This window comes from Engraulis encrasicolus, chromosome 14, assembly GCF_034702125.1.
Source record: "Engraulis encrasicolus isolate BLACKSEA-1 chromosome 14, IST_EnEncr_1.0, whole genome shotgun sequence".
Classification (NCBI taxonomy): Eukaryota; Metazoa; Chordata; class Actinopteri; order Clupeiformes; family Engraulidae; genus Engraulis; species Engraulis encrasicolus.
This window is the reverse complement of record NC_085870.1, coordinates 2,251,861-2,270,956: the sequence shown is the minus strand read 5'-3', so window position 1 is coordinate 2,270,956 and position 19,096 is coordinate 2,251,861. Positions and strand designations below refer to the sequence as shown.

At 46.0% G+C, this 19,096-nt stretch overlaps 2 protein-coding genes across 2 annotated transcripts in view; both read left to right on the top strand.

Annotated features, from left to right (window-relative positions):
- The first annotated feature begins 86 nt into the window (after positions 1–86).
- osgn1 (oxidative stress induced growth inhibitor 1) lies at positions 87–9,135 on the top strand. Its single transcript, XM_063214790.1, has 6 exons — positions 87–309; positions 1,513–1,570; positions 1,733–1,869; positions 2,398–2,589; positions 4,421–4,512; positions 5,061–9,135. The coding sequence occupies exons 2-6, from the start codon at positions 1,525–1,527 to the stop codon at positions 6,217–6,219; spliced, it is 1,626 nt and encodes a 541-aa protein (XP_063070860.1). The 5' UTR covers positions 87–309; positions 1,513–1,524; the 3' UTR covers positions 6,220–9,135.
- Positions 9,136–10,113: 978 nt separating this feature from the next.
- The window catches only part of mtss1 (MTSS I-BAR domain containing 1), a 211,472-nt gene continuing 202,489 nt past the window's right edge, over positions 10,114–19,096 (top strand). Inside the window, exon 1 of the mRNA XM_063216207.1 lies at positions 10,114–11,044. Within this exon, the coding sequence (XP_063072277.1) occupies positions 10,973–11,044 (72 nt within the window). The 5' untranslated portion in view covers positions 10,114–10,972. The remainder of the gene's footprint in view (positions 11,045–19,096) is intronic.

Sequence of the window (19,096 nt, the reverse complement as noted above, 5' to 3'; positions counted from 1 at the left end):
GAAGAGAAACACAACACAGCCTCTCGATTTACGTCATTTACAGACTGACGCATGACGCCTCGCTCAACACCGGGCAATGCCTGAATTATAAAACCCTCCAAGCACGCGCATGTAGTCATTGTAGATGCACTACCAGACGGCAGGCAGACCACTCTTCTGAGTCTGAACGGGTCGGATGTTCAGAGAAGGGGAACCGAATGAGGTTTAGGAGCCTGCTGACTCTAAAGGACCCTGTTTTCTTGTAGAGCAGAGTGGAGGAGATTTCAGCGTTTTTAACAGCGTCAGTGGTGGACTACCATCCAGGAACCGGTGAGTGTCAAGGCTAGCGTAACATAGCGTACCCTAGCTCTGGGTCATTATGTCATGAATGAGATACTAGCTTCTACTGCGTGTGACTTTTTCCACACCACTTGAAAGTTAGCATCGTTTTTTGTAATGCTGGTTGTGAACGAAAACTTGGACTTGGGGCTGCAAGGTTTCAAAAGACTTGCCCCAGGGAGCGCGACTGGCTTTGTTAGCTAATCGCTGTCTTCTCTCAAGTTGACGTTTGGCTGCGAGACAATGTGGAGGTTTCCCAGTATGTTGCACCGGTCAACACCATAATTTGGCCGATCAGATGTTTTGAGCACATGGTCTAACAAGAACTGGGTTACACACCAGACGTATTACTGAAAGACCCAGTCGTTCGCCTTCTGTTAATAATGGCAATCCAATTAGACACTCGTCTGTTTTAATCTGTATCTTCCGCTGGCTCTGCAACCTGACGTTCAGGAAGTGTGTCATTGGTAGTTCTAATGTTATGCTATTTTAAAATCAGCAGACCCCGGTAATGATTATGAAAGTTACTATCTGACGCGGATATTCTTCAAAACTGCTTTGCAGCGTGATCGCATAATCCTCAGTGCAAGGACCACGTTAGTAACACCCTGTCTTTTTTTTGTAACCTAGTTCTTCCCCCGACTTCATTTTTTTCACCTCGCCACTTTCTCGCGTTATTGCGTGATGTAACTTTAACCCAGTAGTGGGCTGCAGACTGCAGCCAGTTCAGCTGGATGTAGAGCTCTAGCTCCGCGCCCTGCAGCTGTCGCTTTAAACTTTCTGCAGCGTCACGCTTACTGTAGACTTGGAGCGCTATCTTATGTAATAACTAACTCCCAATAGGGCGGGCAAGTTTGGACTGATGCCTTGAGCCGGTGCTCTGCTTTTCGGCTGACCCAAAAAAATCATGTGTGCAAGAATTGGACACCAGATGGAAATTAGCCCTTGGGCTACAATCTGGCATATTTACATATATGTACATGTATGTATATGTTCATTAATGTGCAATGTCCTGAACAAATAAAGTAAAGTAAAGTAAAGTAAAGAAAGACATTCCCTGCCTCCAGCAGTTTGTGAAACCTCTTTTTTAATGTTAGATTGAATGTGTTTTTTGCAGTGAATTGTGCACTGGATTTTGACAGATCTGCGCCAAGGCATTAAAATCTCTTGTTCTTTATTTTCTTTTTTTGTCAGATCAGTAAAATCATGGATCTGTATGAGAACGGAGACATTTTACCAGTTGTGGTAATTGGTGAGTTTTCCCCATCACATCTTTTTTTACTTAATTGAAATACACTTTCATTTAATAAAAAACTTTAACTTAGAAGATTTAAAATGTAATTTACAAATGTATAACATAAATAAATGTACACACTATGTGAACCTGACCACTTGCGTACTGTTTGCTCTGCAGGTAATGGCCCGTCCGGCATCTGCTTGTCCTACTTACTGTCGGGCTACACCCCTTACCTCTCTCCCGAGGGCATCCACCCAAATGCCATTCTCCAGAGCAAGCTAGACGAGAACTCCCACCTCTCACTGTTGGAACAGGTAAAGGCATTTTTTGAAACAACAAAATGTTTTGAATTTTTTTGAAACAAATGGGTTCAAAAGGGGTAACCACCACCAGGGGCACCGCTAGAAATGTTGGGCCCCCTGAAAGATTGAATTTTAGCCCCCCAAAATGACAAATTATGTCATCAGCATCCTTCTAGGGGCCCTTGTCAGTGCTGTCAGGCCCTTAGAATCTGTAACGCCTTTCCCCCCCTAGCAGTGCCCCTGACCACCACCACTACAGACTAACTAATTGCTTTGATTAAAATGACAAGTCACCGCGTAGGCTAAAGCATGCCAAATGTCATCTAGAGTTAATCTGAATGATAATGAGTTATGTGAGTCTGTACTAATTTTACGTCAGTGTGAATTGAAATCTATTTTAAAATTTGGACAGGCTGATCTGATGCTGTCTGCCAGACACATTGTATGCAAAAAAGAGATGCCCACTGTAGATAACGTCCTGCTGGCATGGTCAGTATCACAAGAATGTGTGTGTCTGTGTGTGTGTGTGTTTGCACACAGGATTTGGAGTACCTGTGCGAGGGCCTGGAGGGCCGGTCGGACAACCCCGTGGCGGTGCTTTTCGACTCCCTGCTCCTGCCCGACAGTGACTTCGGTCTGGACTGCGCCTCTCCGCTGGCCTGGCGGTACGAGCCGTCGCGGGCCACTCCTCACCTGGTGCTGGGCAAAGGACCACCGGGGGGCGCTTGGCATGTGAGTCTCAATGCCGGGAAATGCAATCTGTCTCCTCTCAGAGGGTAAAGCAAGGGGGTCAAAGACGTCTTTGTCATTCAGTGTTACGGACACCTTCAAAAACATGATTTTTAAATTGTTTCAAGTGAATAGATGACAGCTGAGGCTTTCATGAATTCCCTGTAACAATAAATACATAATAAAAAGAGTCTGTTTTTACAGTTACAGTTAGCAGAAGGCATCCGTTACACTGAATGACAATGCCATTTTGCACGTCTTTGACCCAAGGACACGCTTGGCATGTGAGTCTCAATGGGAAACGCAATCTGTCTCCTCTCAGAGGGTTAAGTAAGGACAGACAGAGGGGTCCAACTCGATGTCTGACCTCCTGTCAACTCCTTTTGCATGTGGCCTCGTGATGCATCATTGACGATGCAAAAGTGCAATTCATAGGTCATTATGTCATTCGTCTCCCAAAAGCTGTTGTGCCTAGTATAGGCTGACGGCAGGGAAATGGAGGAGGCGGGCCGTCAGCGGAGCGCGAGACCACAAGCAGAAGGAGAGGAAGGGAGGTTGGATATTGAGATGTGACCCCTACTTAGGTCACTGAGATTGTCTGTAGAGGGGGGAAAAATACAACAATGACATCCAGTTTTCATACAAAAAATAAATAAATACAGTGTGACCTCCAGTTTTCATGCCATGCAAACATGCGCAGATACAAAAAAAAAAAAATACAGTGTGACCTCCAGTTTTCATGCTATGCAAAAACACGTACAGAGATAAGGTTGACTCAATACCCTGATGTGCTTTGAGTTGTAATTTCCATGCATCTAAATAATATGGTTGATTTATTGCACCGCATTGTGTTTTGTTTCGTCCGTGGGTGCGGCTCGTTTGTTAGTTTCGAAAAAAGGAGGCCTTAGAATTATGTAGGGATGCAACGATACCACTTTTTTGAAAACCGATACAAGTACGAGTACATTAATGTGTGTACTTGCCGATACCGAGTACTGATACCAATACCTTTTCCACCAAAATACAATGAAATAAATGCATGGCCTTGTTTTTTGCACCTGTGATATTTTTATTGTCCATTTCCATATAGCTTTAAATGTTGTTAAATGTATGAGGTGGCACTTTTTTCCCATGCAGCTTTCAAGTCCACAGAACGTGACAAGATTTTGCATTGTTTTGTGTAATAGCAGTATCGTTCCTGGTATCGGCAAGTGCTTGACGAGTACGAGTACGAGTATAATGAGCTGTATCGGGTGCCGATACCTTTACCAGTATCGGTATCGGTGCATCCCTACTTAGAATTATGGTCAGCTTACCGGCGGCCGGCCGGGTTTACTTTATTTGCATGCTAGGCAGAGAGGGGAACAGAGAGCAGCCTGTAGGCTTGTTGTGGAGTCCACACAGTCATATGATGAGGAGGGAGGTGTGATTTGCATGCGGCGTACTGTGTGTGCTGCACTGTACTACAGTGCTACAGTGTTGACCTGGGGTGAATTTCTCAAAACCAAAGTTGCTTACTACATTAGCTACTTTGTTGTTTTCAATGCATTTTCCCATTGGCAACTACCGAAGTTGCTAACAGGCTAACAACTTCTCTTTTGAGAAACTCACCCCTGGTTTGTTTGGGTTGCAGGCCATGGAGGGATCTATGCTCACGCTAAGAGAGGGGAACAGAGAGCAGCCTGTAGGCTTGTTGTGGAGTCCACATACAGTCATATGATGAGGAGGGAGGCGTGATTTGCATGCGGTGTACTGTGCTGCATGTGGTGTGCCGTGCTGCACTGTACTACAGTGTACTACACTACAGTGTTGACCTGGTTTGTTTGGGTTGCAGGCCATGGAGGGATCTATGCTCACGCTAAGTCTGGCAAACTGGATGGAGCTGCCAGGCCTGAAGTTGAAGGACTGGATGAGGGAGAAACGCAGGTGTGTTTGTGTTATCATCGGTTGTTATGGAGTAGAGTTCACACACACACACACACACACACACACACACACACACACACACACACACACACACACTCAAGTACGCCCAGTAGGCACAGGCATGGAATGTTTTACATAATTAGCTGTTAATGATGCCGCCGCATATCATAAGGGCTTATTGTATTCCACTCTTGCATGCAAGATATCTGTTTGCACGTTAACTTTTGAACAGGTGGATGTATATTGACCTATTCTTGTGCTCCAATACTTATCTTTTCATTAACATACAAGGGTGAACAGATTACACTTTTAAATATTGAAAAAACGTGTTCACATTTAAGTCTGTATAAAACATCTAAACATAATTTGTCACATTATTATCAAAGCTGACCATTCAAAGAATAAAATTATCATGACATCAATCTGTGTATTATGTAAACATTCTTCAACTACTTTCTCTCTACTGTTACCGTCAGACAAATAACATGTGAAAAATGTGTTTTTTGTTTTGTTTCGCATAACCTTGACGTCAACTCGTGTCATTTCAGGAATGTGCGCAACGATCGTGCCACGCCCGCCGAGATCGCCTCGTACTACCAGCACTACGTCACCCAGATGGGCCTGGAGAGCAACTTCGCCCGCGGCACCGTCACCTCCGTGCAGCGCATCCACCTGGACGGCCAGGAGGACGGCCAGGACGTCCGCTCCCTTTGGGAGGTGCAGGGGCTGCAGAAGAGGAGGCGCTCGGCAGTCATCGAGGGAGGAGGAGGAGAGGAAAGGAGGAATGACGAAGAGGAGGAAGAGGAGGAGGAGGAGGAGGTGGCGTTCTCAGTGCTGGCGGAGAACGTGGTGCTGGCCACGGGCACGCACGACATCCCGGCGCGTCTGGGCGTGGAGGGCGAGGCGCTGCCCTTCGTGTCGCACAGCTTCTGGGAGCTGGAGGCGGCCATCGCGGCGGGCCGGCTGGACCAGGCCTCGGACCCGGTGCTGGTGGTGGGGGCGGGGCTGACGGCGGCCGACGCCGTGCTGGCCACGCACCACCTGAGCGTGCCCGTCTACCACGCCTTCCGGCGCTCGGTGGCCGACCCGGCGCTCATCTTCAACCAGCTGCCCAAGATGCTGTACCCGGAGTACCACAAGGTGCACCAGATGATGACGCAGCAGCAGCACCAGCACCACAACAACGACAACGACAACAACGACAGCGGCCCGCTCTCCTCCTCCTCCTCCACCACCACCTCCCCGGGCCAGAACGGACCCGACCCCTCCTCCTCGTCCTCCTCGAACTGCTCCTCCTACCCCGGCTACGTCAGCTTCCCGCGCCACCGCGTGGTGTCCATCCGGCCGGACCGCAAGTGTGTGCTGCGGGACGAGGGCGGGCGCCAGACGGTGCTGCAGGTGTCCATGGTGCTGGTGCTGATCGGCGCGCACCCCAACCTCTCCTTCCTGCCGGGCCACGGCCGGCCCATGGCGCTGGACCCCGAGGAGGCGGTCTCGTGCCGGCGCAACCCGCTGGACGTGGACCCGTTCACGCACGAGGCGCTGCGGGAGCCCGGCATGTACGCCATGGGCCCGCTGGTCGGCGAGAACTTTGTGCGCTTCCTGAAGGGCGGCGCCCTGGCCATCGCCAGCAGCGTGGCGCGCAAACGAGGACGGCGGGACGACGACGGGGAGGGGCTCGTCCTCTCCACGGCAACTGTAGCTTAGCGTCAAGTAGTGTACAGTTAGAGTAGAGTAGCATGATGGCGTTGTAGCCGACAAACTCAGTTGTTATCCTGGATGTATTAGAGATCTACTGACTGAACACTAAGCGAGATCATCCACGGCTTCTTTTCCTTCCAGCTAGACAACCAGCCAACTGTCCTGCGCTGCTCAGAGCTCCTCCAGGTCAACCAGTGTGTACTGTAGCAGCGTATCTCCTCTCATCTCAGGACCTGCATGATGCAGTCTAGTCTGCACATGAGAACTGGGGCCGTCTCTCGGGGCCGCAGTCAGAGCCAGTGCCTCGAGAGCGCCTCCCACAGGCGACAGGCGGGACTGGAGTCTGTTATCCGAGCCCTTTTCCCCATCATCACCAGCGAATATGGCTAAATGGCTTTTTCATCTTGCGAGCCAAATGTGCACTCATCAACAGTTTAAGTGGCTAATAATAAGTTTTGTTTTCTACCACCAGCCAAACTTAATTTTCACCAGCAGTTGGCTAGTTGGTGCGGTGGGTGGGTATTTAGAGAGCCCTGTCTGTTATCGTTTGGACGGGGTTAAAACCCTTTGAAGAGTTAGGACTTTCCCCAGGTTCCTCTAGAATTTCACTTGAACACTCTACAGCTCCCATAGAAGTCTGTGTTAAAAATCTTGCAAAGTCCTTATGACCTCATCATTAGAACTCAAAATGTGGGGCAAAATTCTAATCACATCTTTGTGATGGTACTCCTCAAAGGGTTAATAGTATATGCAGAGTAGATCATGCAGGGGAGGAGTGCTGCAAAATGCAAAGGGCAACACGACAGACAGACAGACAGGCAGACAGTCAGTCGAGGGTTAGTAGATCAAGCATATTTGGTGAGAGTCCAGAATGGCCTTGACAGTCCAAAGGTTAAATATAGCCAACTGTGTCAGGTGGAGGAGCATGCACTGTAGCAACTCCTGACACAGATGCACTTGGTTAATGTTTAATATGGCAAATAATGTGCAAACCTAGTGTTTTTTTTTACCTTGTATGTATGTCAGTGAGTGCGTATACATGAAGTTCAGTATCCCGAATATGATAGGGATATTAAGTATCCCGAATTTGCGTTTGAGCATATAAACACTTCAGTATCCCGAATAAGCCCTTATTCGGGATACTGAGAAATCGGGATATGCTAGGTGGAGTATTCCGAAAGAAGCCGGGATACTGACGCATGTACACACCTTATCCCGAATACAGGGGCATCCCATAGAACGCTGTTGCTGGTATCCAGGCTACACGCATTTGAAGAGAATTCTACAACAGCCAAGAATGTAGAGTGGGAGATGACTTATAAACACCTTATCCCGAATATGATCATAACCGGGATATGCCTCATATTCGGTATACTGAACTGCATATAAACACACTCACTGGTTCGCCACTCTCCACCACCGCAACACCCCACCCCTCCCCCCGACAGAGTTGAGGAATAGGAGCAATAATAACACTAGTTTAGTAGTTTCATGATGTCGCATCAATATTTGATATATTTTGTTTATTTTTGTATCTTTTTTGTAATATGGATTTGTATACAATATTTCACAGAGGAAATTTATTCTGTATATCGTGTAAAGAATCACTAACTTGCAAAGGGAGAGTTGGCGTAGAAAATCTAACTGTTTCTTTTGTGTCATTCCTTGTACTGTACTGTCACCGTATGTACGTATATGCATACTTTTTCTTTTACTGATGACTTGGTGTTAAACTGCACTCAAAAACCTTGTAGGAGGACTTACTTGCTGCTTTATATCTCTCATGGAGTGTTTGTTGTCTTTGCTTGGTCATGCAAAGCATGTCATTGCACAAGGTACAGATTTGTTAAGTTGCCTTTTTTCCCCCCGTACACACTTCTGTTGCCGTTATTAACTTAGGACCAGGACGTGGTTTCTTGTTAAGAACTGTCAATCTATATGGCCAGTGCCGGTGCTCTTTCTAGCCTAGTCCTCTCCACTTGCCAATCAACATGCTGACACGTTTTGGGGCCCAACCACAGCGATCCCAAAGCATCCATGCATACATGCATTCAGGCATGCACTGAACTCAACACACACATCTTCCTCCTCCTGGATATGACTTTCTCCTGTCTTCTTGAATTGGGTTGCAGCCTTATTTTTATATTGTATTGGTGACATTGTGACGTATTCCCCCACTGTATGGTGTCCTTACACACCAGGGTAGGGTTTTTTTTTGTACTTTATAAAGAGATATTTTATAGCCATGTTTAGAGCGTAATTGGTGTCATAGTTATTATTATTTATTTTACCACCATTTGGCCCTTTCAACCAAAGGCCTAGTCTGTCTATGCAACAGCCTAGCTATCAGCATGTGCTGTTCCCGGCAATGCACGTCTAGGGACCGGTACATCGGAGGGTCTTTGAAACCAGTACAAGCCAGTCTTACAGCATGGAAGCAACGTGCCCCCACCAATGACTGTATGTACTATATACAGTCTATAGTCCTAAGTGCTTCACTTCTTACTGGAACTTTTGCCTTTGCAGACATTTTTGTTTTATTCCTGTCTGACTGACTCTTCCTTCATAAACAGACTTTAAACAACATCCATGTGTACCTTTAAGTAGAGGTATGAGCTTTTGCTACTGTTATTTAAGCAATGTATTTAAATGATTTGGGTCTGTCTTTGATTTCTTAAGTACAGCTGTATGATATATTTGGTGGAATTAAAAGTCACATGCATATTTTGCAGGAAAAGACATTGGACATATTCCAAGCGTTAAAATAATCTTAGAATGGCTCTAATTTGTCTTTTATATTGTAAAGGCAGCTAACCAAATCTCTTTTTGTGTACACTATGTAGTATGAAATTGGTGCACTGTGCATTATCAGATTCTGTTGTATTATTTCTTTGTTTATGAAATACAACGTTTTTAAAACAACTCTGGATTCTGTCTTTTTTTGTAACTGGTATGTCCCAGGTGTGAACAGCAGGTGGCGGTGCATACAAAGTTCTTAAAAGTTTCAAACATTCCACCTCTCCCCACTGTTATCTGCAGCCAATAATGGCTTCATCTTTTTAGATGCTCATAGTCTCAGATACTGTTAATTTCTATGCACTTGTATATTAAATCGCCTTGACTTCCTCCTGAAATGGAAGAAAATCAACAAAGAAAATGACTCTTCGCTCTTGGCTTTTCGCTTTTCCAGGATCCAGTATGTTTTTCACCAAGTATGTTCCGTTCCACGGGTACATCGTAAGATCTGTACCAGTAAACTTAACTTTGCCTTGCCTCACTTTATGAAGACTTCATAAACGATGCTATTTTCAGGCAAGGTGACCCCATTTGCTTTCCAGTTTATTTTCAAACGCTAGGGGGCGCTCGTCTACACGCCGTGTTTTCAGACGCTTACATGTGTGCGTGTTTTGCATATTCCCACAGTTGCTATGAGACAGCTGATCTAAAGTGAGTTTAAGTACAGTGCATCTTCATAAAGAGGGAAGAGCAGAGAAGGTTGCAGTTGTGCTATGGAGCATGTATAACTGCCCCTCAAGTACTACTCCACGCAAGTGCAATATAGTACTGCCAACTACCACAAGCTCTGTTTCTCTCCAGTCATATAGATCCCAAGTATCAATGTTTCAATGCACAGTGACTTATTTTGACCACTGCAGTTATTTGCGGTAGGAATGCATAATTGTGTAAAACATTGTGTAAACTTCGGCTATAGATCATTATTTTCTAAAACAATTCAGTAAAACACTGCACACATAATGATCTAAATTGTTGACTGATTTCTGCATTGGAAAATGCAGTCCCAAAATCAATACAGCCTTGCCGAAATTATTTGTGAATGAATCTAATTATTTCACACCCACGTAGCAAGGTGTTCCATCACGGAAAAGCACGGAATCACCCGAAATGTGCTCGCTCCGCCCAGCCAGGGATGGAGCCGCTGGCTGTCTGATCAAGCACAGGGAAGCAAGGAATTTGGAGCGCGGTACGGAGTGGCTGACTCTAACTACACGGCGCGGCTGCCTGTACTAGAGCCATACGTTCGGGGAAGACTTTCCGTAGAAACTGTAAACATTACATGCTGGGTTTTTTTTTTTCCACTGAAGCTATACACACGAGTTTGGACGGCACAACAAGCAAAGGCATCTGATCTGAAGCCCGCTCACTGGATTGAATGGAACTATGGAGACTGTTTCGCTAACGTGACAACTTAACACATCCTTCTACCTCGACTAACGTTTGTCAGGTAGCTAGCTAGCCAGCGAGTTAAGTCCTTCTTTGCAGATGTCTTCGTTTTCTTTGATTTTTGGAGTGGTAACGCAGTCTGTTTGAGGTCAGACAGGGTTTCGTGTGATGCAGATGCATTTTCGACTGGATTCGGCGGGTCTATGTAATCTTCACAAGAGAATGCAATGTGTTTTCCAGAGGTCAACTAAGTTGTCTAGCTAGTACTAACACTAGTTAGTTGGCTAGCTAGCTGGCTAGCCAATGAACTTGCTAAGTACGCTAACCGAGGAATACGTGTATGCGAATTATCGATTTGTTTTTTCCCTCGAGCCCTTTTTTGTTGTTCCCGCATTTGAGACTTTTTCCTTCCCATATTGTTGTTTTTCCCTCCCCACGGTTCTTTAGCGTGGCACATCTGGCATTACGCTCGCCTGTGAAATTGAATCAGGCAACACGCATACTTCTGTAACTTGGATTAAAACATTTTAAACTCCAACAAACTCAGAAAGCCTTGTGGCTTAGGATATTGGGGAAAATGGATGCTGGGATCGAGAAGGAATGCAGCGCGCTCGGAGGGCTCTTTCAGATCATCATGAACGATATGAAGGTGAGTACCGGTAACCACACTTCATTTACGCGCAGATACAGTGGAGACCGAAATAATGCAGTTGTTGGATTTGTAGGTCACATACGCTCGGTTGCCGCGAGCAGCTGTTCTGCTGCACACCCCATGACACAAGCTCCGGACTCCGAGCCTGGTTGGCAACAGTTAGCCCAATGGGCTTTGATGTCCTCCCAGAAATCTGTTTAGTAGCTATGCAGGCAGTGGGCAACACTGCATGCCATACATCCAGCTGATATCCTCGAAGGCATAACAACATAACATTGCATGTTCAGGATATGCAAAACATAACATTAACTCCAGGTGTATTGTGAGGAAAAAGACGTAGCATGTTTTGGCAGTCACGTTTGAATGGGATGTTGACAAGGGATGTTCATTTGCCTTCGGCGTGTTTCATCCCTGCTCCTAACAATATACAATGTAAACAAATTGTAATTGTATGAATTGTTAGTGTCTGTGGATGTCTACATTGATGTCCGTAAGATATCCGGTGAAGAATTGATACAGCTGGAGAGGATCATGAGATGACATGTCTATTTTCTCGTTCTGTCTTGGAATTCATCAGTTCTTGTAATTGTTGGGTGTGTAGTGCTACATCATGTACGCAAACATCATTTAGTTAGTAAGTTACGTTATTGAGTTGCATCAAAAGGGCTGTCAAATCAATGGCGTCTGAGTAGAATATAGAGAGAAGGAAGTCTGACCATTTGGCATCCACTATCTTGGGAACTCAGGAACTGTATCTGGGCAGGATACAACACATGTGATGTGATGTAGACACTTCTCTTCCACTTCTCTTGTATTGCATCATTTGACCACCTGGTTTACATAATGATTTATCCCATAATTTCCTGTCACAGCCATTTACAAGTGACAGTTCGAATCAGGATTGTAGCTTTTAACTACGAAATGTGTAGTGTCCCTGAGAATGTTGTCTCCTTATATCTTGTGCCTAGCTGTTGAAGGAACTGCCACATGACATGCCTGCCTGGCACTCCGGAATCCCAGTTGTCCGCTACATTCTGGGGTGTTGAATAATAGAACAAAGCCAACTGTTTCAGAGATCTGTGCGTGTTCCAGGATTACTAAACATAAACCAAGCCATTTATGAGGGTGGATAGAAAATGTGGTAATGGGGATCAGTGGTGTTGTAATGGCTGGCCGTTTCCCTCGTTTCTGGTCTCGTGTATGTATGTGGAAGTGAACAGCCCTGACTCATAGGAAGAAGGACTTCCTAGTTGGAGAATGCCCACGCTGAGTGGTTCCAGTCCCTCTCAGATCCCCACAATGGTGAATAACATGATACAAATGTACTGGTCTCTTAGTGTCCCGGACTACGAAATCTAGGCAAACACAGGCTGTAGTCTAATCAATGAGTTAGGCTGGATAGGTTGCTGTCTGATTTCTTGGAATTACAGAACTGCCAGCCTGTCTGTCTGTACATTGTATTTTGCCTTGACTTGTACTAGCCGACATTGAATCAGTTGTTGGCTCCAATGTTAGTTATGGTGGGTGAATGGGTGGGTGCAGGGGGTTGTTAAGCCCAAGTTTGATTGGAAACTTCCATTATGGCACAATCATGCTCCTACTACCATCCATAACTATAATAGGGATGGGGTATCGGTGTATCGGTGTATCTGTATCGGGTTCACATCAACATAATTCAGAGATCGGGTTGGATCGGAATTTTTCCAAAGTATCGGAACTTTTCTGATACTGACATTGAGCCAGGTGTAATGTTAATTTGAAATCATAACACTTGCATATTAGTTTCCAGGATGGGATTGTTACTTTTTTACTTGTTACTTTTTACTTATTAATTGGTTTCCTGTTCTTCTGACTTCCTTTTCTGACCAAATAGTCTACTTGGGCCTACCTCAAGTTGAAACCCATGCATATATGTGGTTTTGGTATAGGATCGGAGTAGTATCGGTATCGACAGATATCTAAATTTAGATATCGGAATCGGATCGGAAGTGAAAAATGTGTATCGATGCATCCCTAAACTATATGCAGTTTTAATGACACAACCTGCCTGCCCACTGCTAATATCTGCTTATATGGAACACATCAACGTAGAATAACTAACAGAACTTCTGTGCCATGACTTGGAAAAACTCTTTATCTTAGCGCAGCAAAAAAGAAAACTGGGTAATGGGCGTACTACTTTCAGTTTCCTCTCCAACAGATTCAAACCACACTTATAGACTTCTGGGTCCATTTGATGCATGAAATGGTCAGCCATCAGACCGAACATGATGCCTGATATGAGCTTGAGCTATGAACATGTCCTGGGCTGCATTTCCCTAAACCATAGTTGCTTATTATACGCCAGCTACTTTGCTAGTTTCAATGGAGTTCCCCATTTAAGCAACTACCGAAGTTGCTAACTGGCCAGCAACTACGTTTTCGAGAAACACATCCCTGTGTAGCACCACGTCATGGTAATAATAACGCCACACTGTCCTCCTTAACCCATTTTGTCCTAAGCCCTTTTTGGGAAAGGTTGCCCTCTGCCTATTAAATGCTAAATATCTCAGCCTCCGAAGCACATACAAACATGAAATACGTTGCATTTAAAAGCTAGGGCCCTCGTTTTGCCTTGGAATGTGTTCATTCATCTCTAACTTATCCACATTTTTAATAAAACGGCTCAAATTTCAAGAACCTGAATGCAGCGTATGTGTGTCTCCAGGACACAATGGGTTAAGGCAGATCGCAGAATGCCCATTTGTGACAGGGAGGGTAAAAAAAAAGTTCTGAATTTGTTTTGCAGCCATTCACCGCCCCATATTGTTGTTCAAAGATATTTTTACATTGCACTTCACTGACGCTGTTTTTAAAATCAAAAACGACTTACAGTTATTCATAGTACAGGGTATTGGTTACAATCCCTGGAGCAGTGTGGGGTTTGGTTAGGTGCCTTGCTGAAGAGCACTTTAACATGGATGTTGGTGTAGGGGAGGGGGTCAGATGGGATTTGAACCGACAACCCCCTGAATGAAAGACCAACAACTCCGTAACTGCTGTGCCGTGGCTGCCCATAACATGATGTGGAAAGAACAGTATGCCTCTGGCAGGCAGCTAGGCATAAGAAAAGAAATGTGGCTTTGAAATGGCATGCAGCATATCAGTCCTATCATCAGAGCAATAATCATCTTTGGTTTCCCAGGATCTTCTGATCTGCCCTCTCTGTTTCTGCCCTCTCTGGCCCCTCTCAGTGTTTTGGTGTACTGTAGGCCAGGGGTTCCCAACCTTAGGTCTCACTAAAAATGGTCAAAAATGTTCGGGGCCCACCTCTGAGCCAATTAAGAATGAAACTCAAATAAATCAACAGCAAATCAAATGGTATTTCAAGGCCAACTTGGAGTACCTTCAGGGCCCACCAGTGGGCCCCGTCCCATAGGTTGGGAACCGCTGCTGTAGGCTATGTGGAAACCTCTAGCAGCCTGCGACGCTTTCTCACTGCTCTCTGTATATTGTCAATGTAATGGAAAACTCCTCTTGTGTTTTTCCAGGTGTAGCTCTGCATGTGCTAAGCAGTGCTAGTGCTTGTACGTGTTCGCGTTCGTGTTGTGCTTTTCTCCCCCTAAAAAGTCAAGCTCTGGCTTGAAGTTTTCTTTGTCCGGGGGATCTGCTCAGGCTTTCTTGTTTTGGCCTGAGTCAGTGCCCAGGTGAGGTGATGGTGGGTGGCGAGCTAACACAGCCAGGGACTTTGCTTTGCATTCTCAGGGGCGATTATGTGTTCTGTTCTCTTTGTTTAGTTCCTTAAACATTTTACACCAAAGCCTTTTTTTCTGTGTGTGTGTGTGTGTGTGTGTGTCTGTGTGTGTGTGTTGGGGACCTGCTGCTGTGTGAACATCGCTGGTGGGGTTGTTTTCACATCGCAGGAAGCCAGCGAAGGGCTCACACAGTTGGCATCCTTGGATTCGGAGGATGTTTGTGAGTACTCGGTGGTGGAGGATGTTTGTGAGTACTCGGTGATCTGCTGGGCCGGCCGACCCGGTACAAAGAGCAATTGGACTGCACTCCTTCACCTCCCCTCCCCTCCCCTCACCTCCCCTCACCTCCCCTCACCTCCCCTCCCTACCCTGCCCTGGCCTCCCCACGCCCCTCACCTCACCTCACCTCACCTCCCCTGCCCTCCCTCCTCCGCCCTCCTCCTCAGCTAGCTTAATCTTATGTGCGTGTGTAGTAAAGACTTGTACAATACAATGCAACCTCTTGTCATTAGCTTTCTTACACTGTGTGGTAGAGTGGTCTGACTCTGCACACTGGGCCTGAGCTTCAAAATATTACACTTTTATTTCATTAAACAAACGGCAATGTTTCGATCCACCAGTGAGATCTTCATTGCCTGAGGAAGTAGCCTTGCGCGCCATCCTACGTACTTCCGCCAAGACACTTGGCTCCGCACTACGTCTGGTACCTGTCCTCTGTGGAGCGATGTTGACCGGTAGGATTTTCACCGGTGTTCTGACAAACGGTCCTACATTGTAATTTTATCCTACGGTAGGATGTTCTGTCAGACATGTCTGTTAAACGCTCCTACATCGCCATAACATGTTTGTTCAACAACTTATAAGTTAAATCCTGATTTTTCAAAAAATGTCCTTCCTGCTTCCTGCAATCGCGTCAGATCAAACAAAATCCAGACCATGAATACGAAATGGAAATGGTAGTATTATGGGATCGTCAGGACCAGGCTAGGAAGATCCCACTGTTGGATCGAAAGGTCGTTTTGTAAAGAAATGAAAATTCAGTGTATAATTTTGGAGCTCAAGTCCAGTGTGTTGGCTGTGGATCACTCTATCACACTGTCTACCACTTTTGTCCGGCACCTGGCACCTTATTCTCTGACCACCAACAGGAACCTGGCCTCTAAAAAGGGCCTAGTGAGATAGGAGTGCGATAGTAACCTGGCCTCTAAAAAGGACGGAGAGAGAGAGACGGAGAGACGGAGAGACAGAGACGGAGAGACAGAGACGGAGAGACAGAGACGGAGAGACAGAGACGGAGAGACAGAGACAGAGACGGAGAGACAGAGACGGACAGACAGACACAGAGAGAGAGAGAGAGAGAGAGAGAGAGAGAGAGAGAGAGAGAGAGAGAGAGAGAGAGAGACCGTACGGACAGGAGCCTGGCCTCTGAAAAGGACCTAGCGAGATAGGAGTCCGTATGGACTTGTGTAGAGCATGAGTCAGTTAGTGTTGGTGCTGTGGTGCCTGGCACTGAGTACATCTTAATATGTGACCTTGCCTCCTCCACTTGCGCTTGTCTCCTCGTCCCGCCTCCTGGCCCCTCCTCCTTGTCAAGTCAAGTCAAGTAGGTTTTGAGAAAACGATAAAGTTTCCCAGCTGTCAGCCTAGCTGCAACAACTTTTGAGGGACTGTTTTTCATTCACCATCCCAATTGCAAATGAGAAAAAGACTCTACAATTGAGCTTTTGCAAGATATTGAAATATAATGCTGTTGTCAGTGATGTCATCATGACCAGAAGCAAGTGGAGGAGGCAAGGTCACATATTAAGATGCACTCACTGTCAGGAATGCTCTGATCTTAACAGCTGTGATAGGTATGATTAATGAGCCAAGACTTTGGTTTGACGCAAGAAGGTGTAGCCTAGAGTTTATTTTACACTGTTTCTTTCTCTGCAAGAAGGTGTAGCCTAGAGTTTATTTTACACTGTTTCTTTCTCTGAGTTGGTTGTTTCCTCGTCGCCGGTATGTCATGACACGAATAGTGTAATATCGCAAGGATGGATAAACCCGGTTTTAGTGTATGTACAATTGGTATTTGGAAAATGAGTACAGGCCTTCCTCCTCCTGGCTAAACAAATGCCAGCTGTTTTACGGTTTCATCTGCTTCATCACAACTAGGGGTGGTATGGTTCACAACATTCACAGTTTGGTTCATTTCGCGGTGTCAAGGTCACGGTTTTCGGTTCTCTACGGTTCTTTTTTTTAAGTTCATGATAAATAGTGCACTGGCTAATAGAATCGGACTTATCACTAAATGTCGTACATATGGTTTGTATAGGCTTATAATGTGAAAATGGTATGATTTTAATTGTGTCATCCTCTGATTTGGTCTTATACGCTAATGTTTTAATCAGAGAGACTGGATAAGATACTCCTAGAATCTCTGTTTTACATATGTTTACATGAATTGTGGTTTGCGATGGATTGCACGGTTCGGTTCGGTATGTGTGTGAATTGAACGGTTTCGGTTTTCGGTGCGGTTTGTGCCATCCCTAATCACAACCATGTCTGTGTTTAGAGAATACTGTAATTTCAAGCCTATAAGCCGCTACTTTGTCCGTATGCGTTGAAACCTGCAGCTTACATCTTAATGAAGCTAATGCTAAGGTTATTACTGCTCTGCAACTGATGTTGTGTAACCATGTTGTAAATGTAGACACCTGAGGCATATCACGGTCACTGCGGCTTATATTCAAGTATGTCTTATAGCCCAGAAATTAAGGTGCAAGGTTTGTCACTTTGCGATGGGCTCCTGTGAGTCCTGCCATGTGGCAACGTTTCAGTTGAACATAATTTGTGCGTTGCAATATGCGACCTTGCCTCCTCCACTTGCGCTTGTCTCCTCGTCCCGCCTCCTGGCCCCTCCTCCTTGTCAAGTCAAGTCAAGTAGGTTTTGAGAAAACAATAAAGTTTTCCCAGCTGTCAGCCTAGCCACAACAACTTTTGAGGGACTGTTTTTCATTCACCATCCCAATTGCAAATGAGAAAAAGACTCTACAATTGGGCTTTTGTAAGATATTGAAATATAATGCTGTTGTCAGTGATTTCACCATGACATATTANTTCCTGGTACGAGGAGGCAAGTGGAGGAGGCAAGTGGAGGAGGCAAGTGGAGGAGGCAAGTGGAGGAGGCAAGGTTGCATATTGCAACGCACTCAATAGTTTGACATGTCATGTCACGCCAGGGAGACGGAGGAAGTGAGGGGGGCCTGTTGGTCAGGAGTCAGAGCTGTGTGTGGAGTAACTTAACTTAACGGCCTGTTGGTCAGGAGTCAGAGCTGTGTGTGGAGTAACTTAACTTAACGGCCTGTTGGTCAGGAGTCAGAGCTGTGTGTGGAGGAACTTAACTTAACGGCCTGTTGGTCAGGAGTCAGAGCTGTGTGTGGAGTAACTTAACTTAACGGCCTGTTGGTCAGGAGTCAGAGCTGTGTGTGGAGGAACTTAACTTAACGGCCTGTTGGTCAGGAGTCAGAGCTGTGTGTGGAGGAACTTAACTTAACGGCCTGTTGGTCAGGAGTCAGAGCTGTGTGTGGAGTAACTTAACTTAACGGCCTGTTGGTCAGGAGTCAGAGCTGTGTGTGGAGTAACTTAACTTAACGGCCTGTTGGTCAGGAGTCAGAGCTGTGTGTGGAGTAACTTAACGGCCCCTCGCCTCGCCTCGCCTCATGTGGATCATCTGGATCTTTGCTGGCACTCAGGAATGAGGGGAGCGGCCGGCACCCCACCCCAGCGCAGCCCAGCCCTACTGCTGCGATAAAAGCAAGATCGGTTGCACGCCAGGCAGGCAGGCAGGCAGGGATGGAGTGGGCAGGGTAACTAAGATTTTATTGTGAGTCAGGTGTTCGCTTAGTCATGCCTGCCTGCGCTCAAACCGCCCCCACGCATTCTCCAGAAAAGTGTGTGTGTGTGCCTGCGTGCGCCGTCTGGAGATTTACTGTTAAATGGTTTACAGGCCCTCTCCTCCATTCCAACCCACCTGGCAGCGTGATAAACACGAAGACATCGTCTATCACTGACTATCAGGAAAACTTACTGTTACACACGACCATAAATGACTACCTGCCTTGCCGTGACGTGAGGGAGGCAGAGAGGCTTGCCAGTCAGTCAGGAGTCAACAGTAATAGCCTGCGCTGGATGAGGCAGCATAAGTCACCTCCGCTGTTCTGTTCTCCTCTCCTCTCTTCTCTTGTCTTTCCAAGTGTTTGTTTTTGTTGCGTCATACATCGTCAGTCAGTACAGCTGTTTCAAGAGAAATCAGAACTTCTGTGTGTGTGGG